Source organism: Saccostrea echinata, unplaced genomic scaffold, assembly GCF_033153115.1.
Source record: "Saccostrea echinata isolate AGI-Se365-2 ecotype Australia unplaced genomic scaffold, CSIRO_AGI_Sech_v1 ptg000022l, whole genome shotgun sequence".
Classification (NCBI taxonomy): domain Eukaryota; kingdom Metazoa; phylum Mollusca; class Bivalvia; order Ostreida; family Ostreidae; genus Saccostrea; species Saccostrea echinata.
Window position 1 is genome coordinate 14,847,530 of NW_026889771.1, and position 24,947 is coordinate 14,872,476.

The 24,947-nt window shown below is 33.0% G+C and overlaps 1 protein-coding gene across 6 annotated transcripts in view; it reads left to right on the forward strand.

Moving 5' to 3' along the window:
• The first annotated feature begins 4,220 nt into the window (after positions 1-4,220).
• Positions 4,221-24,947, forward strand: part of LOC133190512 (uncharacterized) — a 42,180-nt gene continuing 21,453 nt past the window's right edge. For 2 of the 6 annotated variants that reach the window (XM_061326171.1, XM_061326177.1), the window contains exon 1: positions 4,221-4,503. In XM_061326171.1, coding sequence (XP_061182155.1) covers positions 4,261-4,503 — 243 coding nt within the window. In that variant the 5' untranslated portion in view covers positions 4,221-4,260. Of the gene's footprint in view, positions 4,504-19,860; positions 20,173-24,947 lie in introns of those variants that run through there. The other 4 variants (XM_061326173.1, XM_061326172.1, XM_061326175.1 and 1 more) reach the window with 3 other exon arrangements.

Here is a 24,947-nt window from a genome sequence, read left to right on the forward strand (position 1 = left end):
ATTGAGCAGTGAGGGGTCTTTTTTGTGCCAGCAACTTCTGCGACACGGGACCTCGGTTTTATAAGGTCTCATCTGAAGGACCGGTCTCCACGTCCCACAGTGGGATTCGAACCCGCGACATTAGGATCAACTCCTTACTTCACGACTCTAGAGCAGACGCTCTAACCACTGTGCCACGTGGGCTCAGGACCCTTGAAGAGGAGGACAGAGACCACTTGACAAAAGAAGAAGAGTACATTGCCTAGCTTTGACCAGTGGCCAACATTGGCAAAAGTGGTCGGTAAAAAACTGCATTGTTGCACTTTTGGATCCCTGGTTTTTATTTTAACTTGATAAATGCAACTACCTGTACTTCTTTTACATCCTGACTTTCTGTGTTAATAGGAGAATGGCTAGGCAAGCCTTCAACCTTGGAGAAAATGGTAAGTTTCATGATTTCTTCATTTTACATCCTTACTTTCTGTGTTAAAAGGAGAATGGTAAGCAAGTTTTGATCCTACTGTGAGGTACATCTCCATGGTTTGTTTATACCTCAGTTATTATTTTTTAAGTGAATCCATTTTTTTCTCCAATTTTGTAGAATATATAATATTTGAAATGTTAATATGATTCAGTCTCATTTTCTTGTGACAGCATGGTTGATGAAACTTTACTCTTAACTATGATAGTTTTGGAATGGTCAAGGTTTTGGAATTGATTCAAAGTCTTGCATTGTCATAGCTTTAAAATGTATGTTTAGTAGGAAGGATGCTCAGAACTACAGAATTTTGCACAAATCTGGGCACTGATGAGGCCAGAGAGGGGCTCCAAAGTTTATATAGAAATGTAGGAGAAAAATTTAGAGGAAAAAATTCTTCTCAAGAGTTTAAAGAAACTAATTTGTAAAAGCCTTTTTATGTAGCTTAGAATCAATAAATTGGTATACAGGAAGTACATGTTTCTTTAAAAGCTCTTTTCAAGAACTTCAATGCTAAAAATTGTCAATTTATTTGTTATTTATTCAGGAGGTAAAGGATCAAGTTTATTCAAACTATGACTACCAGGGCAGTAATGGGGGGGGGGGGGGGGTGTCCATTATTTTCCCAAAAACATGAAAGGAAAAACTAAACAAAAAATTTACAAGTATTTGTCAAATTCATATGCAGTCAGTATCATCTACTTCATGATCAAATCATGGAGAGGAAGGGAGTGGAAATCGGTGTATATCTTATAAGGTACAGTTATTAAAATCTTCAAAAACGTACAACTTCAAATTTCCAAATAATTTTACAAAAATGTCCTCATGCAGCATTAATTCAAAGTCTAAATCATTGCCCTTCAGAACAAGAGAGATTCTCTGACTGGAGCTCTACAGATTTGTAAAAGAACAGCACATATTGTGGCTCAGAAACTCTTGTGACTGTAAAGGCCTATGGGCCTCTTGTTTCAATATCAAAATGTATAATTGTTGTTTGTTTTTATATCGTTTGACCTCAGTATAGCTTGCTGTTTTTTCATAACTTTTAAAATATATTTCAAATCCTATCTTCCAGATAAACTGACAACTTTGCTTCTTCTTTTGATAGAACACATCAAAATAAATCAACTAAGCTGTCTTGATGTCAGTGGAACTAAGAAGGTTGTGCAACACTTTCGAATCAATTCATGTCATGGAGTAATACCAATGTAAAGAGAGACATCAATTACTGAAAGAGATGTATAACTCTATTCTGACCTTGCGTGAAGGATTCTTGATCTTGTGTCTAGGATCTGTGATCCTGTGATCTGTGTGAAGGATCCCTGACCTTGTATTGAGGATATGTGAACTTGCGTTGAGGAACTATGTCCTTATGTGAAGGATCTGGGAACTTGAGTTGAGGATCTGTGACATTGTGGTAAGGATCTGTGAACTTATGTTGAGGATCTGTGACCTTGTGTGAAGGATTTGTGACAATGTGTGAAGGATCTGTGAACTTGTGTTGAGGATCTGTGAACTGTTGAGAATCTTTGAACTTGTGCTCAGCTACGTTAAGGAATGCCCGAGTTCAAATTTGTTCATAAAAAAATTTAACACGTAACAAAAATAAATTATACCGCATGACGATGCGTATATTAATTTAAAAGATTACATGCATTTGTTTCATCTATTATGAAATCTCACCTTTTAATAACAAAACTACCGATTTTTAGAAACAAATCTTGTGTCATACATGAGTCATTTGTCTTGACGCAGTTCAAGTGATCCAGAGAGAGTGGATCCATTGGTTTAATAATTACAAAAATGCTCAATTAAATACAAAAGCATCGTCATTCTTTAAATCTAATAATTAAAACTGAAAACAAATCATTTCTTAAAAACAATTGTATATATAACTAATTTATCAAGACCTTAAGAAGATGCACAGCGTCAGAGAATGTAAAGAAAATCGCTAATACGATAATCATATTCCCGATAAACCTAAAAAAAAAAAAAGCATGGACATACATTAGACTGTTATGATGAAATACCAAATATCAGTTGCTTATATTGTAAAATGTGCTGGGAGTTGATTCTGCTCTGAATAATAATTTCTAAATTCATTACGATATAGAGGAAAAGTGGAAAATTTTTGCTATTACACACATTGTCGGCAAAATTACAAGGACTTCCCAAACAACACAAACTAGCTCCCAGCACTTTTGGAAAGAACTTTGGTAGTAACGTAGATTGTTTATATGTGAATAGTTATGAATAGAAAGTAAAGTTTTAGATCATTTGATTTAAAAGTATTTTATTGGCGAATGTGGGTACCCTATGTAAGGAGTTCCATACCTTATTTTTAACACCTTTATTTTTTTAAAGCGATCTAAGGGTCTTTGAACATATACAGTGTATCTGCTGGTAAAACTATTTTTTGATGAAATGTGATCTCAATTGTTATAGGATTTTGATTTATATATTTACTGTACCTGTTGATCTGTATAACTTCTAAATATGATTTATCAGCATTCCTGTTTTAATGTATAATCCTGTTTTAATGTATAATCCAGCTGAAATCAGCTCAAAATATATGTTTTATTATTAGAAACTTAAAACTTTTCCTTCTCTGACAACTATGGTAATATTCTTCTATAGCAATGCACCTTGCAGTCTAAGCTTCCTAGAGAACACACACTTTAAATGCGAAGGACCTGTACTATCAAATGTTAATGTGCTTGGGGTTCTGAATATTATATAAAGTTGACAAAAACTTAATTACATTTCAATCTTTTTCTTTATCGTGATTGATTTTTTTCCCCAAACATCCTTAGCTCTTCACTAACATTTTTTCTATGTTACAAACAAACAACATATGCTTAATGGAAATTATTTGAGTTTCTACGGAATTTGCACATTACTACTGAAAATAGTATGCTACTTAATCATGCATCAACAAGATGAAATCTTTGCAAGAGACTATATAAATCAGTCTAGATCCACATCAGAGAAATTTTAATATCTAAGAGATGAGAACATAAGAACAGGAATCCATTGCTTGATATCATGTTTTACAGTATCTTAACTATCTTTAATTTAAAAAAAATAAACTTTTAACTTTATTGTACCCAAACCACAGTGCAATGGAAGTGTCTCTTTTAATAAAACTGTCAAATAAACCAAACTACAAACAATTCTCCCACTGAGAATGAAACGTTTATTTTAAACCAAATGTTAATTTTGATAATTTATGAAACACCCGAAACATAACTAACATTGCCCAAAAAATTAAAGTAACTCGATCGAAGAAGATTGATTGTTCTTCTATACTCAGTTACTTGACCCGTCTGCCATTTCTGAAGTCTTTATCTGGCTGAGCAAACTGTTCTGCTGCACATAACAAGTTCAGAAAAAGGACCCGATGCAGGTAATAGGAACGTAAATCCGATAACAAACCTGTTTGGGGTTTATTTAATTCTCTAATTCCAAAACCTGTAAATATACACAACACATTGTAACGAGTACCTGAGCCGAATCGACGACAATCCTTTTGGTTGGCGGGTGTTTACACATTTATTCGATTTTAATCAGTTAAAGGATTCTATGCAGCCAGACGAAGTATGTCTATCTGATCAAGATGTATTCAAAGACCTGTCTTTGCTTTAACACCACAATGTAACACTCTAATGTCTTCATAGTTACCAATAATGTCTATTCAGCTATGTTAAATCTAAGTGGAATTTTACTATTCGTTTTATACAGGAGATCTTAAGGAAATTTTAATTTTGTTGGAATGAAGTGATCTCAGTGTTTGATCATCTAAGATGAGCGCCGTTGCCCGAGATATTTGGCGATACCATCATTGGCCAACACAGAAGGATTACTGGTACCGGCAACATACGTCCCCCGGGAGGTGGACCCACCGATCTGCACCAGATGAAATGCTCCAGGGAGTCAGTGGGGAATTTGTTGGCTTCGACAGCAAAATCAGCCCCCAGGACCTAGAGAGAGTCCGCTACCATCACTGGCCAGAGAGACGCCAGAAAAGAAATCCTATTTGGGATAACGTAAGTTCAACTTACTTATAACGGCATATATGCTGATTTTCATGCAGTCCATCACTGCTTTGAAAAATCATATAAATCAATGAAGATGTTTATTTGTAATTTTTAGAAAAAACTAATGCATGCAGTTTATAATTTTGCAATTGTTCAGTACTATAGACCATTTTTTTTCGAAATTTATTTACCGTTGTAGTCAGTTGGGTTGCCGTTTAGGATGTAAAATGTATGTTCCGTCAAAATCTGATTGACACTCACAAGTTTTTAATTATTTTAACGGTTAGGTTATCATGAACGCAGACAAATGTTTCAGTTATATAGGTTGGTTTACCTTTAAATCAAATGTCAAGTTTAAAGGAAAATTTTTGTATAATATATTCGTTTGAACGTGCAAGTGTTTTGTTGATGGTGGCCGATCAAATAAATGTAAACAAACTGATTTTGAGTCAGTAATTCCAAAGGAAAAAAAAATAGTTAAGTAAGGATTCTTTAATTGGTTAATGCACCCTAAATCGTATTTTAAAAAGCGCCTTATTTCAGATTTAAAGCAATTGAACACTTTGGCGTGAGCGTCAAAATGTAGAGCAAATACAATTGAAGAGGTGAAAAGAATTCATTGATAATCCTCTTTATTGCAGAGTAAACAAAAAAGGTCCCTATTCGTTGTTTACATATTTTAAACAATTAATTCATCCAGAAGTTATCGATGTCGTGAAATACAAAATTTACTTATTAAATATTGTTTATAACAAATGTTTGCCTCCAGTTACCCTCTCTGTAGAATATTGATTGCTTAACAATGGTCCTTATTAAAATGTGGACCGTTAAAAGCTAATTGATATATTTCCTCCTCTCCTTTTTTATATTTATTCATTTTCTGTCTTTTTCTTGTATTTTATAATGATGCACCTCTGACCAGTTTGTACAAAATGCATATATGTTATTAATGTACCCCCATGTACCAGTATTTTTGTTTGGGAAAATAAACTGAACTTGAACTAAAACTAATTCCCAAAAATATGGCTACGGATGTATGGTTCATGAACATTCAACGTACGGGTAGAGTTGTTCATAGCTTAATATTCTTTCAGATCATTGCATAGCATCTTTTTCGAAATATTAAGGAAGCTCTAAATACTTCACACTGAAGAGTTCTAGTTCTATGGCAGTTTTTGCACTTAGAGTGATCTACCCTTCGATAGAAGTCTAAATTAAATGACACAATTTGAAAAAGATTTAAGTACACATAAAGTTATATTAGACTACGATGAAGAAATTGAATACATTATTTGCATGTACTCCTCCAACGTAATTAAGCAAAACAATGATTTCTGTGCACTTATACTTCAATTTCTTTGAATTTTTTTCCTGGGGGAACATAACAGGTACTCTATGTTGAAATGATCCAGATAAATTCAATACGTACACCTTTATATCATACTTCTTTTCAAAGTACAGTAAAATTCTTAATTTAAGAGGAAAGCCGTTTTAAATTCACATGTAAAACATTTATATGAAAGAATGAAGAGTACGTATTACCGAATCGGAATCGACCAACTTCCATGCCTTTTAAAATTTTACTATACTGTACACTTGGAATTTCCAGTATATGCTACTCCTCATATTTCTTTAATATATGTACATGTACTTCATATTACTTCAAGTAATATGAATCTGAATGCAAGAACATTCTTTCTTGTTAAAAACTTCTTTTAATATGTAATACTGTGGAATATATATATATAAAGACATTAGATTGCTTGAACTACAGTACATTTGTAATTGAAAGAAAATGCAGTTCTGTAAATGATTTACAAACATCGTATACTAGTATATAAAACAAACTAGAGATCCGTATAGCTTGTAAAGTGTACGAAATAAAAAAAGGTTCGAGAAAGAAAACAGTAAACACGGTATATACATTTACGTAATCCAAACTTCTTTGGGTAACATATGATTATCTTGCACTCTAAATGTTTTACGGTAGTTGGAAAGTAAACTTAAAATGTACTTCATTGTAAGAAATCAAACCTTTTAGTAGGATACAGGAATATAGTTAATAGATAGTCTGAAACGTATTTTTTTTAAAAAGAGAATAAAAGTAAATTATTTAAACCTAAGAAAACACACACACCAGTTATCTTAGATTTGTACGCTCTAACGATACTTAATTTTAGTTATAAACTGTTTACAGCAAAAGAAACTATTAAATCGATTGAATGAAAAAAAAAAAATAAACAAAAGTCAAAAGAAAGTGAAACTAATTCTTGCATATTGAATTTTGTTCTTTTTCAGCAGGCATCAAGAAATAATTATGTCTCTCCTCGTAGACAAGTAGGTATATACGATATACACAAACTGATAATTAAAGCACTGCTGTGTAACTCTTGCACTCACAATGTAATTCACATAAAGGACCTTTCAAAATGGTCGTTCAACAGAGTCATTATTTAAGCTATATTATACTTATAAACGTATATCCTAATCATTTGATTAAATCAAAATAAAATCATTAAAACAAAGGAATTTAAAAATAAGAACAGTCAAATGAGATTTTCAACTATTTCGTTAGAACCTTAATGCAATTATGCTGCTCAAAGAGAATTACGTGTATATATGATACCTGAACAAACCTGAGACATATGCACAAAAAATTAAGAACTGTGAAACAAAATGTTTCGAATTGTTTTCAAATTGAAGGCAAATTCTAGCAACCTCTAAGTTTTCTTTTAAAGTAAGTAGTCAAAACTGATTATGCTCCACTCCATGCACGTCTCAAGACTTGCACTAAAATTCACCCTTTACATTTATTTTTGTATGAAAGGAAAACGTATATTTGTAAACATAGATTAGAAAACTGTTTAAAAGACATAAGATCGGTCCACATTGTGAAATGTTGATCTGTTTTAAATGAATGGATAAGCTCCTGCACATCCACAAATAATTGTTAGTGTGGATTAGCTCCTGCACATCTAAAAATGGTTGTTAGAGTGTATTAGCTTTTAATTAGCACATCTATAAATGGTTGTAAGAGCATGTAGATTAACTCTAGCACATCTATACATGGTCTAGTTAACCCTTTAACATTCAGATAAGTAAATATTTTGACTTAATCTACAACAAAAATTGTAATGTGGACGTGGCATTAAATAATTAATGTGAGGTGAGTTAAATAAAATTCGAATCGATCCAGAGGTACTTAATCCAGTGTGAACCAGTTCTTATGATTTATATCCTAAGTAGTGATTTAAAGCAAAAGGAGGTCAAACAAACTTCGTATGAATGTAATCGTACTGTTCTATTAACTAAAAGTTCTTTTTCAACAGGCTTTTAGATACATGTACGAAGAAATTCCTCGTAGACAAGTATGTATACACATGTACAACTGCACAAACTCTTAACAAACGCAACATTTTAGATTTCAAATTAAAATAAGAACGTATAAAATAATGCTGGTATAGTTTCTGTATATTCAACAGAAATCTTAAAAAACAAGAGGAAATGAAATCATGTAAAAAGAATATAGCGACAAGTTCAAGCCAATTAAAAAATAAAGTAAGTTACCAGAACTTTTTTTTTTCAGGAGACGCCTAAATACGATAATGCTACCCGTAGACAAGTATGTAATAGTTTCAGCACAAATCTGCCATAGGCAACTTTAAACTCGAACACATTATTCATGTAACAGGGAAATTTTATATAATAATAAAAAAGGTTTTAGAAATGAAAAATAGTAACACATATTTTCAAACCATGAAATATAACTCCGCATATGTTGAAGAGCTAAACGATTGTAGAGAATTTACAAAAGGACCAGAATCATTTGTTCAGAATAATTCTGATGAGTAAAATAAGTAACCTCCCTTGGTCTACTGATGAGCATGCTCATTCCGTCATGTAGAGTTGCTTTGGCATCAATGTTGTTTATACGTCTAAACTAATATAGAACTATAAAGAACAACCTGAAGTCTGAGACCAAATGTAATTTTGTTTCTATTTCTAAATTTAATGAACAGAGCAAATGCCCTTAGAATAATAGTATTTATAGGATTTGGTTCATGAGAACTTATATCCACTTTTAGTTTTTTAGATTACTTACTGATACTATTTCCGCCTTTATCTCGAAAGTTCTATTTTCACTTACAAGTCAGAGTTATCTTTCTTTGCCCATTGTTTACACACTAGGTAAATAGGGAAAATGAGGGTACCGAAAATCTGCAAAATGTGGAATCTGATTTCAAAACAAATTATATATTTAATATTTGTAGAATAACCTCTGTTATACATAATAATATCTTGAAAAAATATTAAAAAACAAAAAAGTTGAAAATTGACCAAACACAAGTTCACTTCCGGTTCGGACAGGAAGTACCGGAAACACACGAAAACAACTTCGAAACAAAGAGAATGTCATGATCTAATACTCCTGTAAATTTCACATCTTTACCTCAAACCGTTTCCGAGAAAAATTCCGGACAAAAGTGCATTTAAAAAGTGGAAATTCGGCCGTAACTTCGGACCGGAAGTGAATTTTTCAAAAAACGGAATTTTATATAAACTTCATATATCAGCCTACTATCATGTGAAAAATTGTGAAAATCTATCCAACCATCTCTGAGTAATCGCGCTCACAAAATTTGGGAGGAATAATAATAATAACTAGATGCGTTTCTTGTTGCTAGGGCAACAAGTGGTCTTCCGACCGAACTTTTCTCCAGATCGCTGTGCTACCTCACTTCATTTAATACTTTATTGAAGGTATTTTTTGTTTGCGTTTATGTAACACAGTCTTTCAACATAGATCATGATTATTAAAGGATTTCTGTAGAATCTCTGTTAAAAAAGCTTTAAAAAATAAGCAAAAACTATCACACATGTCTTCACAGAGAAAAAATATCATTTACAACTGAAAAAAGAGAGAAACAATCTCCCGCCCCAGCAGGATTCGAACCCGCAACAATACGAGAAAGTTTGGATCGGTCATATCTTTGCAATAAATGCGGTCATATGAAAGATATGGAGATAACGAACAGTATTCAAGCTCAAAAGTCCATTAAACAATACAAAATAGGAGCAGAGCAAACACGGACCTCCAAACATCAGAGGTGGGATCAGGTGCCATGGAGGAGTGAGCATCCCCTGCCGACCGGTCACTTCCGCCGTGTGCTCCTTATCATGATCGGGAAATCACGGAAAAATCCGTCGACAATTCAGTGTGTAAATAATGGCCTAACAATTAGTATGAAAAACTTCAGTCAGCATTTGACTCAATGATAAATTGTATTTGCTGACAAGGTCATTGTATCGACCATAGAACTTACGAAATGATGACTTTAAACGAGACAGCTGATATTCTTGTTTCATCAACTTATTTGTCAATAATTTACCTCGTTTTAGAAATTGTACATACGTAGAGCATGCTCTTGCGTATCGAATCAACTGAGAGATATATACCCCGTATGCAGGTGATGAAGGTATATTGCTGCATAAGTAAGGGAAGTTGACGATTGAAAAGTTAAAGTCATCACGTTTATCATAAAGCTTGGTTGTTAGATTACCATTAACATCTTTTTCAAGTAAAATATCCAAATATGAAACAGATGTTTCAGACTCTGTGGTATCTTTTATCTCAAGTTCACCAGGATATATCGTATCGACATAAGAATGGAAATAGCCATTGTTAATTAACAATACGTCGTCGATATATCTAAATGTCGAGTTGAAGACCACAGCAAGTGTTTTCTTCTTTTCACGTACAAGATTTTGGACAAATTCTGCTTCATATGAATACAAAAAAAATTGGTACCCATGGGAATTCCAATAGATTGTTGGAAGACCTGGTCTCCAAAAACCACATAGATATTGTCAATCAGAAACTCAAGCAACTTCAGAGTACTTGTGTGAACAATCAGAATGTTTTTTAACAAAATAATTTTGCAAATGACCAATGACAAGGTAAGTATATTTACGAGTTCCATTTTTATTGAAAAAGCAGCTGTCAATAATATCAAAAAGCCTGGACTTTAATTTATCGTGGGGAATGGTTGTGTATAAAGTTGAAAAGTCGTAAGTTTTAAAGCTGTTGATTTTGGTAAAATCTTGTGATTTCAAATTTTCCAAAAGTTCCTTGGAATTTTTAAGTATCCACATCTGATTTACACCACTTCTCGAATATATTGTTGCACAGTACTCTTGAAGTTTCTCCTTCACCACTGTTAATATCTTAGTGAGGAGTAAAGATAGAGGCTTGGTTGAACATATACTGGAACCCGCTATGTATCTTTGTTTGTAAGGATTTTTATGAAGTTTCGGAATCCAATATAAATATGGTAATTCGAATTCATTTTGGTTGTTTGGAATATTAAAAATATTCAAAACTGACATATGATTTTGAAGAAGTTCTTCCTTAGAAAGGGAACTATGAGTAAAAGTTGGATTACCACTTGTAGAATTAAATCCAAGTTCCTCTAAAATACATTTAATATAATGAGTCTTACAAACAAAGACAATGTTGTTACCTGCTTTGTCAGCAGGGACCAGTACGTACTGATCATGTAATCTATCTTTGTATTACATATCTTTGCAACAAATGCATCAATCAAAATGATAAAAACAGACTTAGAACTCTTGGAAGACTCTCTATTAACCCTGTAAATCCCAGAGAAAAATATTGAAAAACAAAAAAGTTACAAATTTAACATTTTTGAATTCACTTCCGTTTGCGACCGGAAGTACGAACGACGGAAAATAATGGTCGATCAACATATCTACATTTGATGTTCTATCACCTCAGCAAGTTTCATATTCATATCTTATCATATATATCGAAAGACCTTAATAATAACAAGTAAACTAATTGTTCAGAGAACAATTAGAGGCCTTTCCACCTTTTTAAGTGTTTTCGTGTCGTTTAGGCCGAAAAAAAGAAAAATGCCAAAAAAGCAAAAAAAAAAAAAAAAAAAAAAAAAAAAAAAAAAAAAATCCTCCTCCACCTGGGATCGAACTCAAAACCCTTGGTTTGAAAGGCAGGTGCTCTAACCACTGCGCTACACATTCCGACAAAATTGAGTAAGTTAATTGTTAAGACTATAGAATAAATACAAGCGTATTTTTAGAATCGGTAGGGGAAGAAAGAAGTTCCGTGAAAGGAAATAGTTCCTGAACTTGCAAGCAGTATATAAAATAACAAGGGACGGGTGTGCGTGAGAAAACGTTAACACTGTTCCCTTGTTCCCTAATGAAAATGTATTAATGGACTGTAGCCCGATTCATCGATATTGTGAGCATGCTGAATTTTTTGAAAATAGCTTTGTTGTAAGCTTAAAAGATCGGGTTCGGATTTTAACATTTCTGACTGAATATCCTGAAATAAATATGAAACATTTAAATAAGCATTTCTTTGGGTTAAATTAAATATGTGTAGCACAAATTATACTCCCAACATGCATTTTTAGAAGGGAAACACGACAATGAAAGCGAGAATTGTTTTTAATATACCGAAAATCGCTATTTCTGGAAACTGATTAATTCTAAATAAAAATCAAATAAATTCCAAATGTAAAAGAAAGAGAGAATGCTTGGTATTAAAATGTCGTATCATATCAGGAAAATCGAATGCTACTAACGACATCTGAAGAAATAGCCGATAAAAGGTTTAGATCATTTCTTCGTCCACCTGCACTTTAATTTCAAACACAACAGAACTTGTAGTTCTTGCCGTGAAACTTCATGACTTCTATAAACTTATAAGACTCACCGTAAAACTCTCAAGAAAGTTTCTCTGAGGTCTATGCTACATATGTACCAAATATGTTGTCGATCCGAGGTCTGGTTTGAATTTTACAGAAATATTCTACGTTGTTGTTGATGTGATTTTTTTTAAGAAGGGGGGGGGATGAATTATTTATTTTATGCCTCTTTTAAACTAAGAATTGTAACTACTTTCACATCTTTAAGCCTGATTGTGACCTTTGGGTCAAGATCAAAGGTCAAGGTCATTTCCAAAAAAAAAGAAAAACCAAAACAAAACAAAACAAGGAAATCTTTACTTTCTATGTTTTTACCTGATACTGGAGCTGGATGCATGTCCTTACTTTTCATTTGACCCAATGTCAAGGCCAAAGGTCAAGGTCAAAGTTCAAGGTCATTTGGTGAATTGCTATATTTTACAAATATATAAGGAATTTCTTATGTTTTTAAATGACTTTGACCTTGACCTATATTTCAAGGTCAAAGTCAAACATGCCGATGCAGTTGGTCCCATGTCTCTAGGATACACCGTTTTAAAAAAAGCTCATTAAATGTAAGCAGCATAAACTTTCAGGGGCAGTAACTCATACAAGGGACCAAAGAATGCTTTTGCAATGATAGAATGAAGAGAGTATTAAATGAGTCGAAGACACTGCTGAAGGCTTGGAATCTCTACGTTTTACGGTTTCGGAGGAGTAGCGATAACAAGGTTTTATTGCAAAAGGGGAGACAACTTTTGAATGGGTCAAGCTTTGGGGACAAGAATAAAATCCTTAAAATAGTTTTAGAAGGACATATTATAGATGCAAAGATATTCGGTATATGTCGAAAGGTTTTCTACAGAATCTCTGACAAAAAAGCTTTTAAAAATCAGCAAAAACTTCCATACGTGTTTTTAAAGAGAGAGAAGTCATTAGCAACTGAAAAAAAGAGAAAAACAAAGAAAAAAAAATTAACTACCTCCAGCAGGATTCGAACCCCAGACAGTGGGACAAAGTTTGGATCGGTCATATCTTTGCAATAAATGCACGCATCAAAATATTGAATACATATTTAGAATTTTTGTAAAACACTCTATAAACCCTGTAAATCCTAAAGAAAAATATTGAAAAACAAAAAAGTTGAAAAATTGGACTTTTTGAATTCACTTCCGTTTGCGACCGGAAGTGGCGACGACGAAAAATAAAGGTCGTTCCCCATATTGGAATTTGATGTTCTATTTATTCATTGAGTTTCAATTTCATATCTTTAGCCGTTGTCGAGAAAAATTCTGGACAAAATGCCATTTAAAAAATACAAATTTCCCCAAAAATCGCGAACGGAAGTGAATTTTGAAAAAATGAAATTCACGTCTGGAGATATTTACATGATGCATCTTTCGCGAAAAAATCTCTGAAATCTGCTCACTCACAGCTGAGATATCGCCATAACTATGAAAAAAAGAATAATAATAATAATAACTAGTAGACTAATTGTTCTCGAACAATTAGAGGTCTTTCCACCTTCTTTAAATTTCATATATTTTTCATATTTAACTCTCTTTTGTTTATTTTTATACAAAAGAAACAAGAAATGGCTTGAGAGATGGAAAAAATGAAATTAAAAAAAAAAAATGAATGACCTTGACCTTTGACCTTGAACAATTATTTAAGATCATAAGTCAAGGGTCACATTGCACTTGACCCCATGCTTCTACGACTTTTAGTTTTAAAGTTATAAGGTTTAATAGTAAGAGCAAAGACGTTAAAGGGCGATAACTCATATAAGGGGTCATCGGATCCTTTCGCACTGATAGATTGAAGTTGTGTCTAAAGGCCCTGAGGACATTAGTGAAGGTTTCGTGTCTCTGCGGTTTACGGTTTCGGAGTAGTAGCGATAACAAGGTTTTCAGTGAAAGGGGCAATAACTTTTAAAAGGGTAAATCTTAGGGGACAAGTATGACATCTTTGAAATAGTTTTAAGAGGACATATTAAAGATGCAAAGAGATTTAGTATATAATGAAAGACAAAAGAGATATAAAAAGAGCTTAATTTCTCAAATTTTGAATGACCTTGACCTTTGACCTTTACAAAAATTTCAAGGTCTGAGGTCAAAGAATCTAATGCAGTTGGTTCCATGTCTCTACGACTTATCGTTTTGAAAATTTTTCATTATTTGTAAACTTCAAAAACTTTCAGGGGCAATAACTCATTGAAGGGGTCGACAAATCATTTCGCAATGAATAAATTGAAAAGTCCTCTCAAGTAGTCAAAGACATTGGTGAAGGTTCTGTATCTCTACGATTTACGGTTTCGAAGGAGTAGCAATAACAAGCTATTCTTGCGAAAGGGGCAATAACTTCGTAAGAGGTCATAGGTCAAACACGTTGGGTCGTTTTTCAGAATAACTTTTAATATCCAGTTTCATGAACTATAAAGTTTTTCGATAAGTCTTGCGGTTTCAAAAGTCCGGGAAGAAAAAGAATAATAATAATAATAATAATAATAACTAGTAGACTAATTGTTCTCGAACAATTAGAGGTCTTTCCACCTTCTTTAAATTTCATATATTTTTCATATTTAACTCTCTATTGTTTATTTTTATACAAAAGAAACAAGAAATGGCTTGAGAGATGGAAAAAATGAAATTTAAAAAAAAATTTAATGACCTTGACCTTTGACCTTGAACAATTATTTAAGTTCATAAGTCAAGGGTCACATTGCACTTGACCCCATGCTTCTACGACTTTTAGTTTCAAAGTTATAAGGTTGAATAGTAAGAGCAAAGATGTTAAAGGGCAATAACTCATATAAGGGGTCATCGGATCCTTTCGCACTGAATAGATTGAAGTTGTGTCTAAAGGCCCTGAAGACATTAGTGAAGGTTTCGTGTCTCTGCGGTTTACGGTTTCGGAGTAGTAGCGATAACAAGGTTTTCAATGAAAGGGGCAATAACTTTTAAAAGGGTAAATCTTAGGGGACAAGTATGAAATCTTTGAAATAGTTTGAAGAGTACATATTAAAGATGCAAAGAGATTTAGCATATAATGAAAGACAAAAGAGATATAAAAAGAGCTTAATTTCTCAAATTTTGAATGACCTTGACCTTTGACCTTTACAAAAATTTCAAGGTCAGAGGTCAAAGAATCTAATGCAGTTGGTTCCATGTCTCTACGACTTATCGTTTTGAAAAATTTTCATTATTTGTAAACTTCAAAAACTTTCAGGGGCAATAACTCATTGAAGGGGTCGACAAATCATTTCACAATGAATAGATTGAAAAGTCCTCTCAAGTAGTCAAAGACATTGGTGAAGGTTCTGTATCTCTACGATTTACGGTTTCGAAGGAGTAGCGATAACAAGCTATTCTTGCAAAAGGGGCAATAACTTTGTAAGAGGTCATAGGTCAAACACGTTGGGTCGTTTTTCGGAATAACTTTTAATATCCAGTATCATGAACAATAAAGTTTTTCGATAAGTCTTGTGGTTTCAAAAGTCCGGGAAGAAAAAGAATAATAATAATAATAATAATAATAATAAACATAAGCATTTCAAGAGGTCTTTCCACAGAAAGGTGGAAAGACCTAATAAACATAAGCATTTCAAGAGGTCTTTCCACAGAAAGGTGGAAAGACCTAATAATAGAAAACAGACGGAAAACAATAAGGTCTTCCGAAGGAAGTCGGAAGACCTTAATAATAACTAGACTCTTGTTGCCATGGCAACAAAAAAGTCTTCCGTTCTTCTAAATCTGTAAGAATTTGCTTTTTTTCTGTGTAAAAAACATACATATCATATTTACTGTGAAAGAAAAAAATAACTTAAAAGTCATACAGCCTTAGATGTACACTCATTTTAAAACTTTGACAATTCTGTAAGAGGTATGGTATGTCTAACTACATTTAGTGATAAAGCCCTCATCCAAAAAATAAATTAAAACAAGAAACATTACCGTTCAAGTAATAGCATACATGTATGTCACACCGAAATGATCTTCCCTATTGCAAGCAATAGCATATGTCACCCCAAACTGATCTTCCCTATTGCAAGAAATAATATATGTCACCCCGAACTGATCTTCCGAACTGATCTTCCCTATTACAAGCAATAGCATACTGATCTTCCCTATTGCAAGCAATAACATGTGTCACCCGGAACTGACTTTCACGATTGCTTTTTATAGCGTATATCACCCCAATCTAACCTTCCCTATTGCTAGCAATAGTACATGTCACCACCTGACTTTTTCCTATTGCTAGCTATAGGATGTATCACCTCAACTGACCTTCTACCGTTTACCACGATATTGCACTCACGGTGCAATATTGGAGAAAAAAGCAGAATAAGCAACCAATAATTTAAAATTCTGTCAAAATCTAAACAACCGAATCTCAATCGAGAACCGGGATGTTCTATAGTGAGTTTGATTACTCAGAACTCGCAAGTTGACACTTTCACTTTCGTTTGAATGTTTCGATCATATTTTGTGTATAAAATGTCAATATTTCTAACTTGAACATTGTCAATACACAACAGTCACGTGGCAGAAACTTTTCTACCTCCCAAAAGATTTTTTAGTTAACTCATTTGTTCTTTCCTTGACAAATAAAGCGAGAAATGTAGTGCAACCCAATCCAATTTTTACAGAAACCACTCTGACATGATGAGAGTATCAATCCTTTAAAATAAAATGAAAAATATGAGAAAATGTTAATATTTTGTCCTGGTTCAGGGCAACACTGACCATTTTGATTTAAAATGTTGAAAGCAAAACTAGACTTGGTGATCACCATTTCTGTGAAGTTTCTTAAATACTGTTCAGGTTGTCTGCGAGAACATTAGCGGACAAAATTACCGGTATAGGTGGAGCAATGACAATTTGTCACCCAGTGACATATAATAATGAAAATAAAACCTTTAAGCAGAACTTCCAACACTAATCTCACACATGTTCATCTCTTGATTATTTTGATCTTGCAAATACTGAATCTAAATTAATTGAAATTATTACATTTGTTAAATATCAATGCAAATAAATTTATGCGAAATGAGTTCATTCAAGGATATTTAATTTTGATTAAGCACCATATACACGCTTAGATATATCTTACAAATCTTGACATGTGCGAGAAAACTTAACATGACCTCCTTATAGTAGTTAAAAATAGGAGTCGTGCGTCTTTGACATAGCGAGAATAATGTTATATTCTTTGAGGCAAATTAAAGGGGGTCGATACTCTATAAAACACCTCTTTAAATTATTCATAATTAATATCTGATAAATTAATGAAGTATCAGATCAGCTGTGTCATTTTAAACCTCTGCTCCGTCACTTGAGAAAGAGTCAAAGGCAGGCAGATTAATCACTTGGCAGATACATGGACTGCATTTAACTTCGCAATTTAGTCTCATGGGATAAATTAGATACAGTGCCATGCCATGCAAAAATTAATGTCTATAACTGTTTAAATTAATTCCATGAAAATTCCTCCATCAGTATTCAGTGAAAAAGAAAAAGATGCCCATTGCATACAGCCTCCCCCCTAAAAAGTTGTTTTTTTAATTTGAAAAACATTTTCTTTTCATTGTTCAGTCAATTGTATTTCTCTCTTTTGAATCCTTGTTTACATCACCTTTACTAATAACATCATGTATTTTTTAAATCAATACTACGCTCTATATGAATAAGTATGTCCTAACTAACATTTTTTAAATCTTTCTCTAATTATTGATGTATAAAGGTTTGATATATCATGGCCGTAGGAACGGGGGGGGGGCGTGCCCCCCCCCCCCCCAATAATTTTGCCGATATATAGATTACTATAGTAAACATAGATAATGTGTGCTTGTGCCCCCTCAATAAAAACGTCTGATGACCTTTTTTTTTTTTTTTTTTTTTTTTTTTAAGCTTGTTAAGGAATTTTGGTAGTTGATGTTTTTTTTTTTTGCTTGTCAGGAAATTTTTGGTAGTCCCCCCCCCCTCAACGTCAACTGAAAAATGTATGGCTGTGCCCCCCAAACTGAAATTGCTTCCTACGGGCCTGTATATCTTTATTTAACATTGCATATTTTAATCATTTGTTTCCAGACTATACTCAAATATCTTTGCTTTGTTTTAGAAGACTCTTCAATGAGTTTCATTAAGTTTCTTTATTTCCCTCTTTTATAGACCGGGGGATGTAAACGTTTGCTCGTTCAGCTAGAAATAAATTATTTAAATTTCTATACTAACGTATTTTGATGCTTATGATGCGTTTGAAACTCTAATAATTATAAGCATTTCATTGTTCTGAAATACCATAAGGATTTGGATACATTTACTATTTAATTCACTTGTTTTACCGTGTTCTAGTTCGTATATTAAAAAAATGTGCCAAAGTATAGTACATTATCATCTACAATACTCTGTGTATTGGATCAAACATGAAACAGATCAAAATTTGTTAATTGTTGTGCCTAGCAACGAAATACTTATTGAATTTTTTCCGCTCGAGTTCAGCCTACATTCTATTTGTTGAAACCAAACTCCGAGATGTGTCAATTTATTGTTTATATTTATTAACCATTTGTTAAATGCTTATTTTATGAATAATAAAAGCTGTGCCATTAGTTTTCAATTATAATGTCATTTTGAAGACATTGATTATTAGAACTGACAATTTGGTTTTCCAGTGAGTTAGCGTTTCATTGGGGTACTCAGCACGGTTTAGGAAGAATTATACATCACGTTTTACAAAAGAACTTACAACTAAGACCAAGATTTACTTATGCAATTACATTGATTTAATTTTAATTTTAATATGAACAAGAAGAATTTAGATGTCTGTACAACTTATACATGTGCAATGAATCTATCAAAATTATTAAGCTGGCAAGATTTTAGAACCTGTGTAACATTTTTTGTTCTAGACGTAAAACAGGGCCTTGCATTCCAAAATTTTGATATTATTTAAAAAAAAAAAATTCTTTTCCTTTCTTTTTAGGTTCTAGTATTTTTGCATTTTCAGTTGACTTTCATATATTTATGTGAATTTTAAGCTCCTCATGTACCAAGGTTCCAACAAGATACTTCAATTGACCTCATTCTAAATATTCTGTGTCACCAGGAACACATTGTAAACTTTACAAAGAGTATTTAATTCAGAAAAGTTCAACACTTTCATGAGTTGCTATTATTTGTTCAATGTCCTGAAAATACTTTAATTCTGAAATATAAATCGATGGATTGCAGGCTGCATTGGTATATTGTTCATATGGAACTATAGAGAAACTTGCTCTAATCGGTAAACAAAGGGTACTTAGATACTTTCATTGCAGATCAAACAAAACTCTTATCATTCTAACTATATGTATATGAAAAATCAATTCTACTATAAAGCATTGTTTATAAAGCATATTGACTTTTCGTGGGAGCGTTTTACTCAATATTATAATGATTGTACTGTAAGAGTTCCCTCCCTCCCCTGACGGCCGCATTGACAACCGTTTTGAAACTTTAAATCACCTGATTTTTTCAGTCTTTGAAGATCTTCTCACTGAAATTTGGATACCTGTGAATATAAGAGCATATTTCGGTATGATATCCTGAAATTTATTAACTTTTAGTACGAAACTACGGTTGACTCCAAGTTGGAAACGGAGTGACAGTGTAAACAGAAACGAGGCCACGGGTGACTGCTCGCCTAATCATATGGAGTAATAGTCGAAAGGAAAATGAATCGGAACTGATACCGTGCGTTAATATAACAAAAAGTGAATGGATGTCGTTAAAGCTAATAGTTGACAACCTTTAAGAATTTTCGACATACTTTTTTTTCTTAAAAATAAGGAGTGTATTTAAAAAGCATTTTTTTTTTTAAAAATGACAATTTAAGAAGAGAAATTTTACTAGTTTAAATGTCTTTCTTGTGACGGAAATTAGGAACTATGCCGAAACTTGGAAGAAGGGTATGTAAACTTTATTTACGTGATTTAAATTAATCGCTTTATTTGCTTTGTTACACAAAATTATATTTTATACTTCATTTCATTAAATTTAACATGGTTAAATAATAATATCGGCACAATTAATCTCAGCAGTGTGTGTGAAGGCATTATGACATACGCATAAAATGCAGAACAAATTGAATTGTATTTATAAATGTGGCGTTAAAGAAAACATGTATTTAACAATGAAAGATTATAAAAGATCAATTCATGCGCTATTCAAGGCGAATATATTTGAATAGACGACATTTATATCTGTCAAATTGACAGTCTGGTGTTCTTATAGAGTTTTTATATATTGAATTCTAATGATGCAAAACGAAAATATCAAACTCTAAAGGAGTCAGGAGGAATAGTATATTCTTGAGAGTCTGTGTTAGTGTAAATCGGCAGTGTAAATTTCAGTTCAGATGTCTGTTAGAAATGGATCGTACTGTCACTTGCAGAGTTGACAAATTAACAAAAGTTTTGGCTGCTTCTGCTGTTGTTAAGGCCCTGTCACCGTGTTGCCTTTCGTTTTCTTTAATTTGTAAAGGACTAGTACCAAACCTGATAAGCCAAGCCCGTATGGCCTATACACTCGGGGGGACCTTATCAATTCTCCCTTTCATTGTGTTCAACTTTCCCTGATTATTGGAGTTTTGTTAACTGCCTCCGATGATAGGATTTTGTTCTTACCAACCTGTTGTGTGGTTTGTCTCTGATTGTCGAGTTGTAAGTCTTTACCGCCACGAGGCGTAGCCCCTCTCAAGATCATTTTAAGCTGATACATATTTCATTTCTTTTAAGTGAACGCACATTGACACGAATTCGTATTTGAATTTTATGATTTATTGCCCACGTTATTGAATTTTATTGGCAAATATGTAAATTTCCCATTTAAAGTTCCAAGATATAGATATGTTTCTCAAAATCCCTTTGAATGTCCTTAGAAGTTTACGATGTGCACGTTGCAGGTGCAGTGCATAGACACACATACCAAAAAAGGAATGTTGTGCCATTGCGACCGTAACATGGAATTATATGGGGTTAATTCGCAATTATACCAAAATAAATAATTCACATCCTTGCTTGCGTATGTGAAATATATCAAGACGTTACTACCTGTCCTGCACAGGTGCTTCGTGAAAGAATAGCATGCAACATTTATACCTTAATCCAGAACAAGCGGACAATTAAGCATTTTGCACTGTGTAGGTCCCGTTTTAATTCTTTAAATAAATAAAGATACAGCTTATCCGGGGTAGTTTTGTCAATCGGTATTATGCCCCGTGTGGTAGATTTCCCATTTTTATTTACACCGGAGAATATTGGCACCTCAAAAATTTTAAATCGGAAAATAAAATACGACATTAAGATATAACAATATTTTATACTCGGGGAGAAGTAAGTTTTGTTTAGCTTTGTGGTGTGGAAATGATATATAATTCCAATGATATTTGTTGTAAGTCCTTGAAAATGTTTCGCACCTGAAGAATGTTTACTTTGAGGGTTTTTAAAGAAGCCATTACCATATTTGAAGGGGCTGGGGCACTTATTATATACGATTAGATGACATTCTTTAGTTTGCATGATCGGGGTTCATATCTGCTCAATCCGATGTTTGTCTGAATAAACATCATTGATTCTTGCCTTCGTCAATAAGACCTTTGCTACTGCATTTTTATGACAGGTGGAAAGGTGTATCTTGCTCTTAAAATCTCCAGTAAACAGATGAAACCTGATTCTACATAGAAAACAGATCTTAATCTTATTAATATTTGATTATCATTTGTGGCAATTTGATCAAAAAACCACAAACAAATTCAAACCGGACATCAATTTAATAATTTTCACTCAGAATTGAAAATTCAAGTACAAGATAAACCTTCACTGCCTTAACAGGAACCAGAATAAGAGACTGTAGAATATCATGAAACGTTCAGATCATTAGCATGCGATAACATACAATATAGGAGATCCAATTATCAGATGATCATAACTTATTAAAGGATTTAGTTGATACAGAGAAAAAAAACTGAGTTTGTGGACCTTTGATCTTGGTGCTTGTTTTAATTTGCAACACATCATTATAAAATTTATGTGACAAATGGTAATGACTGTCACTTCCAATACCTTTGAGCTTTTTTCTTCCATCTAATGATCCGGGTCCTTTAACTTTTGTTACTTTTTAAACTGCTATACCCTTATTATGAAGGTTATGAAACCAAAAAAAAAGTGCAAATGTCTGATGCACAGCACTTTAAAGTTTAACATACCCGGTACATGTATTAAGATTTACATTGAGAATAACCCATTAGGTATATTAGTCCACTGGCTTAAGACTTTATTGCGGTTGTTTTATCAGATAAAACGAACTTGTGATCATTTTGTTCAGACCAAGATATTTCTTCACGGATTTTGATAAAGCAATATCTGTCAATAAATTTGATTAATTTTTTTTCTATAACTATCTTTAATAAATGTGTCAGATTCAATGTATATAGAGTATTCTTGTCATGAAAACGTTGAAAACCCGCTTTTACTTTTTGGTATGCACAGAGTGAATAGTCAATTCAATATCTATCGATTGTTCAGAATTTTAAGACTTAGCAATAACATTTGTGTAATTGAGTTTATGTTGGAGTACCGGTAAATGTTTTAAGCCCTTTAAAACTTTTATTACAATATGAATTTAAAATTAAATTGTAAATCACGAGAGAGAGAGAGAGAGAGAGAGAGAGAGAGAGAGAGAGAGAGTTTAAACACTCTCGTTTAAATTTTCCAGCTGTTAAAATCCATTTCATTCTTATCTTGTACACTGGATCGATATACCCCTTAATGTCTTGCTGCTAATTAACAAATTGTTGATGTTTATGAACAAAACCTTTACAAACAATGACATAAGTTACCATTTAGTATTTGCTTTCGGTCCTTGTGTAAATGCAAGCTCAGACAAATATTTAAATTCCTTTGACAGTGTAAAGGCGAATCTTGTCTTTTCCAAGTCATTGTCAAAGAATACACAAGTGAATTTATAGCTCAAACATTAGCTACTGGATGTGCCGTGATGAATTATAGTTCTTGATTTAATGACGTACTTATCACATATACATTGATTTGTCGTAATATTTGAGTCTTCTTTAAAGGGTGCATGGGATTTGTTCATGTGGACAGTTGTTCGAATCTAAACTGACAACGATGTTTTAATTAACGCAAAAATGGTTAATAGCGCAAATCAAAAAGCGCCACATCACAAAAAAGCCATTATTATGCCCTTCCACCAAATCTGTGAAATCCATGTCTTAATTGATCCAAAGTTGAAATGACATGCCCCACGAATTCATACGCCTTTTCATTTCACGTATTTACCAGGTACAGCTTCCTTAAGGCGTGATGACCTCAGTACATCTTTTGAATCGTATTATAACGCCTTTTGATTTGCGTATTCCGCCTTTCGATCCGTATTAATACTCCGTTCTACTTTGTGCTATAACGCACACATTTTAAAAGGCATATTAATGCTTTTTCTTTTCACTTCGCGTTATTAGCCTTTCCAATTATTATGCCCAACGCCTTTCAATTTTCCCCATAGTTTAATTCTAATAAGCTATCCTATAAATCCTCCTTGAAACATCAAACGTGGAGAGAAAGATACAAATCAATATGTGTTTTATCATTGCATCAATTATTAATTGAAAAAAAGTATGCTGCATGTTGATAACAATGCAATGAATGAAATTTTATCTAGTCTATAATCCTACCAGCAAAACACAATATGATGGACTGTGTTAGAAGTTAAAACTCTACATCCGCTTTGAAACCCTTTGTAAATAAATAAATTTCTCTAGTGTTTCAAAGTTCACGTTGTTTAAAATGTTCATCAGCATAGCATCTTTGATCAGGATTTTTTTTGAAGTTTTGGGGGAGAAAATTGGCCTCTTATACTTGGTACGCTTAAAAAATCAAAGAGGTTATGCATTAAGTAGTTATCATGATAAATTTATCAGCGGTTACCAAGCAGGATTAGATACCTCATATTGATAATGACACTTACCCTAATGCATTGGGGGGGACACCGTGGTAAAGAAATGCAGGATTCCTTTGTATAAATAAAGTAGCAAATCATCGGTTCTGTCAGCAGGGAAAGGTAGGTGAAAATAAACTTTCAATGATAAAGCCCTGTGGACCAATTACTTTATTGCACGCAGATGAGAAGTAAAAAGCCCACATTAGACATGGTACCACGATTCTAAAATTTTAAATTACCAGCAAAGCCTACATGTATGCATAATTTGAATTGCAGGTAAATGTATAGATATGCATCTGCTATATACAATACCTTAAAGCATGTATGTCATATACATGCAAATCATATATTGAAGTGATTCTCGTAGAAACTACGAGCGATATTGAGTTGCACAATGTAATTGACGTAAACTAGTAACAAGTAAATGCTATCCATTAAAGGTGATTCTTTGTCACTTGTTGACAATGGCTATCGTTAGCATCGTACCGTACGCTTTTGTTATTTCAAGTAGAGAAAACGGCTCTTTTGTTTCATTTGATATTTTCTGCAACATCACCGAGTCTTGAATGAAGGCATGGATGACAAATGAACAGCTTTCAGCTATTGTTCTGTATATATGCTATGAAACGGTGATCGTTATGTTGATTTATTGTTTTTTTTTCCTACTGTTCTGGAAACTTCAAGATCCTTTCATCATTTCTAATGCTTTTAGGCCAATTCAGTCATT